At 59.7% G+C, this 4477-nt stretch overlaps 1 protein-coding gene across 1 annotated transcript in view; it reads right to left on the bottom strand.

Annotated features, from left to right (window-relative positions):
• FAM3A (FAM3 metabolism regulating signaling molecule A) overlaps positions 1-2332 on the bottom strand; it is a 5036-nt gene extending 2704 nt beyond the window's left edge. Inside the window, exons 1-5 of the mRNA XM_007957138.2 lie at positions 2320-2332; positions 1341-1454; positions 871-894; positions 311-434; positions 137-195 (exon numbers count right to left, since the gene is read on the bottom strand). Of these exons, the coding sequence (XP_007955329.1) occupies positions 137-195; positions 311-434; positions 871-894; positions 1341-1454; positions 2320-2332 (334 nt within the window). The remainder of the gene's footprint in view (positions 1-136; positions 196-310; positions 435-870; positions 895-1340; positions 1455-2319) is intronic.
• Between the last annotated feature and the right edge of the window lie 2145 nt (positions 2333-4477).

The following is a 4477-nucleotide window of genomic DNA, read 5'->3' as shown; positions in this document are numbered from 1 at the left end:
GAGCCTTTAAACTCTTTCTCGTGCCCGCTGTGCCATGAAGTCCCTGCCTGCCAGCACTCGAGGTGCTCCAGGAGGAGCCGGTGAGCCTCCCTCAGCCTCTCGGGAGCTCTGGCCCGGCAGGACGGAGAGGACTCACCGTTCACTAGGGCGATGTTCAGCCCACGCCCAACATTGTCCTTGACGCTGCTCATGAGCCTGGAAGACAGCAAGGAAGCCGTCCCATCGGCCTGTTGGCCCTGCCCTCTCTGACTCTGCCTACCCCCCTTAATCCCTCGCCCCTCCCCCTTGGTCTTCACCCCAAGGCTCCTACATCTTGTCCTCGAGGCAGATCTTGGGCCCAATGACGTTGGCAGCCCCACTGACCATGCGGAAGGCTAGGTGCTCCTCGGGACACGGCTGGGGCAGCCCACACTTATATTTCCTGGCCCGTGGCTCTGGGTAGAGACAATAGGTGTAACCCCAGGCCCGACCCTGGGGTCACGCGAGCCCTGAGAGGAGGAGGTCAGGCCCATCCCACAGGCTGGCGAGGGTGACCACAGAGCAGAGGGCTGGAGGGGGCGGGGTACAGCTCCGACCAGGGCCGTGTCTACAGACTGTGTCCTGCTGGGGCTGGCCTCAGGGCTTAGTGACATGGACCCCAAGGAGAAGGCTCTTTCTGCCACTGGTGGGACGAGAGAAAGGAGAGGCCCAAGGGCTGGGCTGGGCAGCCCAGTGGAAACAGTGGGCGGGGTTGGGGCCGGACGCCAGCTCCGTCCTGATCCCGCACGGTAGCCTCCCTCAGCCAGTTCGGACGTGCTTCTGCAGCAGCTGTGGTGGCCAGCTGGGGACAGTGGGGGCGGGGGAGAAGCAGGGAGGGGACAGGAGCCCTACCTGCAGTCACTGAGTTTTCTGGGCCTGTGGGGACAGAGGATTGGTTGTGTTAGTGTGCAGGCCTCCTGGGGTCAGCAGCCAGTCAGCCTGGCCCTACACTGTGAAGCTGAAAGTAGAAGGGTCAGCTCAGAGGCCATCCCAGGCTGACCATGGCATGCTGCCCGCTCAGTTCTCAAAGACGCTCAGGTTCAAAGGCCCCATCGGAATCGTACAAAGTAATTTAGGTGAAGTATCACCAGGGACAAGACCCAAAGTCCCCTAGGTCTCTCACAGGCCACTGGAAAGCCTGCCTGCCAGAAGCAACCGGGGTGTCATGGTCAGGGTTCAGAGAAAGCACCCCTGCCCTGCTCCATCTCTACTGACCACTGGATGCAGAATTCTGATAAGCATGGGGACCGATTCCCAGAGGAAGCAACTGGGGGAGGGGGAGGGGAAGACTGCAACCGGTGCCCGGAAGAGGCCACACTCACTGGTGAAGAGCTGTTGGATGCGCGGAAAGCCGCTGCCCGGGCCGCCCAGGAAGGTGCTGATTACAATCCAGGTGAGGCCGGCAGTGACAATCAAGGCCACGATCCGGAAGGGGCCTGAGACGGGACAGACACAGGCACCCCAACTCGGATAACCCCAAGGTCTCTCAGGACCACATCCTCCCTGCCACTTGGGAGGAAGTGACTGGAAGACAGCAAAGTGGGCACCTGGCCCCATCCACAGGCCCAAGAGCTCCTGGCTTTGGGGTGTCCCTGCACTCACTGCTCAGGAGGGGCTCCAGCTGTTACCCAGGAACCCCTCAGTGTACCAACGTCTCTGTGTCCCCACCCATCTTCACTCCATTTCCTTCTGTCCTAACAGAGAAGGTAGCCCTACCCCTTCGCCCCTCCGGCCCCTCCCCTGCTAGAAGCTAGGTCCTCCGCTCTCCTCTCCTCTGCTGCCCCTTGCCCGGTTTCACCACGTCCCATCTTGAAAAAGCGACAAAGCAAAAGCCCTGCTTCAAAACCGCATCCCCACCCAGCGGCTGGCCTCTCGCCTCTCCCTCGCCATCCAACTCCGCTAGGGGTGTGCTTGCTTGGTCCAGCACCTCGCTCTCTCCCTGACCTACTCCCCTCTGCCTGGTACAGCTTGTTGCCAAGGCCACCTATGGCCTTCACTGCACTGAGGCCCATGGTCACCAGTCAGCTGCCTTCCCGTCTCCTAGGCAGCCTCAGCTACTCCTAGGTCTTAAACTAGCCATGATGTAGCAATGGCTCCCAATTTTCTAGCTCCAGTCTGACCTCTCTTAAACTCACATCCATCCATGCAGCTCCTCACTGGCCACCTCCACAGGCCTGAACTGGAATCTTGAGTCCCATTCTCCATCCCTCCACCTCGTCCCTCCCCAGGACCGCTTCACAGCAAGGCTGTCATCGGGCTGGATGGTCCCACACTCCACCTGCACCTGTGGAAGCCACCCACCTGCCAGCCTCATGTCCGCCTCTGTCGCTGTGCTGGGACCGCTGGCTGTCGCACCGCTGGGGAACCGTGAGCTCTGGGGGACACAAAACGTAAGAGCAGGTTTGGGGGTGGACAGGGGCGAGAAGTCAAGTTCAGACCTGCTGGTGGAGGTGCTCCTTCCCCTCGCACTACCATCGGCCCACGATCCTCGGTGACGTGGAGCGAGAAAAGCCCGGCCAGGGCTGGGCATTGCAAGTGAGGACCCGGGGCTCGGGCCCAGGCCGCCCCTCCGGGCCTCAGGTCCGCCTGACGACTTGCCTGGCCGAGGGAGACGTAGCCTTGCTCAACGAGAGCTCGGTCGGGCTCGGCCAGTCACCCCGCGGGCCCCGGCGACCGGCGACGCGCACGCAGCGCAGCCCGGAGCGCCCGACAATGGCGGCAGGGGGTGGAGCTGGCCCCGGTCCGCCCCAGCCCGCCCCCAGTGGGAGGGATCCAAGCCGGCCCCGCCCCTCGTCAAACCCGCCCCTACCCTGCGTTCCCGTCAGGCTGTGGGTCTGCTGAGTGGGAGGGGCCAATGCCAGCCCCGCCCCTGCCTGGCGTTTGCACCAAGCAGAGCGGGCTGTCGAGTGGGAGGGGATTGCGCAGGCCCCGACCCGGAAGTCTCTTCTAGAAACTTGGGTGGGAGGCCTCCGCCTCCCCAGGCTGGACGGTTTACAGCGGTAATGGTGCTAAGTGGCCTGAATTCTGAAGCCTGGGAAAGAGTGGATAGCTCTGGGAGTGGAATTAGCAGTTGTTCTAAAATTGATCTATGCGCACTTTAGAAATAAAACCCACTTACATCAAACCGATTCCAATTCATAGCAAACCTGTGGGACCGAGTAGAACAGCCCCATAGGGCTTGCAAGGTTGTGAATCTTTACAGAAGCAGACTGCTTCATCTTTCTCTCGCAGAGCGGCTGGTGGGTTTGAATGTCCGACCTTTTGGTTAGCAGGCAAATGCCTCATCCACTGTGCCGCCAGAGCTCCTCCTTCGAAGTAAGGACGCCTCAGAGGAATGCAGAAGGGAAAACATCAGAATGCCATGAGCCAGAGTCAGCTGGCCAGAGCGGCGGCCCTTTGATGGCTTTCCAAGTGCAGTAGCACTTGGGGAGCTGGAGCCCCCAGGATAGCTGGACCCGTCTTTCTGGAGGGCAGCTGGGAGGTGTGAATGGCGAGCCCCAGAAACATCCCTGCCGTTTGACCCAATGATTCCACTTACCAGACGACCACTCAGCTCAATAAAAGAATCTGAAATACAGAAAAAGGTCTTGGAGCCAGGAGTGATGGAGCTGCGGCTCGAACCCAGTAGCTTCGAGGCAGTACCTGCACACAGAGCGCGCCTTGGTTCTCCTTGCCCAGAGGAAGAGAACCGGCGCCGGCAGCCTGTTGTTGAGTCCGGGTTCTGTCGGGGAAGTTTGGATCAGAGAGAACGCTGACCAGTTGTCATCTCGTGCATTTGTGAGTACTGAGCCTCAAGCTCGTGGCTTGTCCTCAGGGGTCTTTCTCCCAGTGTTACAGTTGTGGTGCCCAGTGGAGGAAGCTCCCAGTTATTCAGAGCCTTAGGCTGCCAGCCGACAGGGGTGGGCATCTGCCAGACTGGTGATTCTTAGAGGACAGTGCAAAGGCTGCTTTAATGAGTCCCCCTGAGCGTCCAGGGGCCAATCCCCCTTCCCCAGGGGCACCAGCGGGGTGGGTCAGCCACAGACCAGGAATTCAGGTCCAGCTCTTCCGGGCCCTGCAGGCAACCTTGCACAGGTCCTGATCCTCACTCGGGCTGGTTGTCGGTCATACACAGAGAGAGTTAGATGCCAACCGTTTGCTTGGCTTTCTCTGCCCTGTCTGGTGTCTGGCCAGTGCGGTGGAGCGTGGGTGCCCTGGCTGAGCACCACCTTTTCCTGTTGAGGTCTTCTCCCCTCTTCAAGGTCTTTATTCTGAAAGACACTATCATTCCACTATTTATTCTGAAAGCCACGTCACCACTCAAGAGCTCACAATGACTTTGGCAGTGCTCAAATAGGGAACATCAGAAAATGGGGGAGTTGCAACGATGAAGGATTCTATGGGCAAAATATTGAATGATGCAGGAAACATCGAAAGAAGATGGAAGGAATACACAGGGTCACCGTACCAAAAAAAATTG

Source organism: Orycteropus afer, unplaced genomic scaffold (assembly GCF_000298275.1).
Source record: "Orycteropus afer afer isolate SDZICR_OR568_19922 unplaced genomic scaffold, OryAfe1.0 scaffold00713, whole genome shotgun sequence".
Classification (NCBI taxonomy): domain Eukaryota; kingdom Metazoa; phylum Chordata; class Mammalia; order Tubulidentata; family Orycteropodidae; genus Orycteropus; species Orycteropus afer.
Note: the sequence above shows the minus strand (reverse complement) of the source record. Positions and strands in the feature narration are given on the sequence as shown.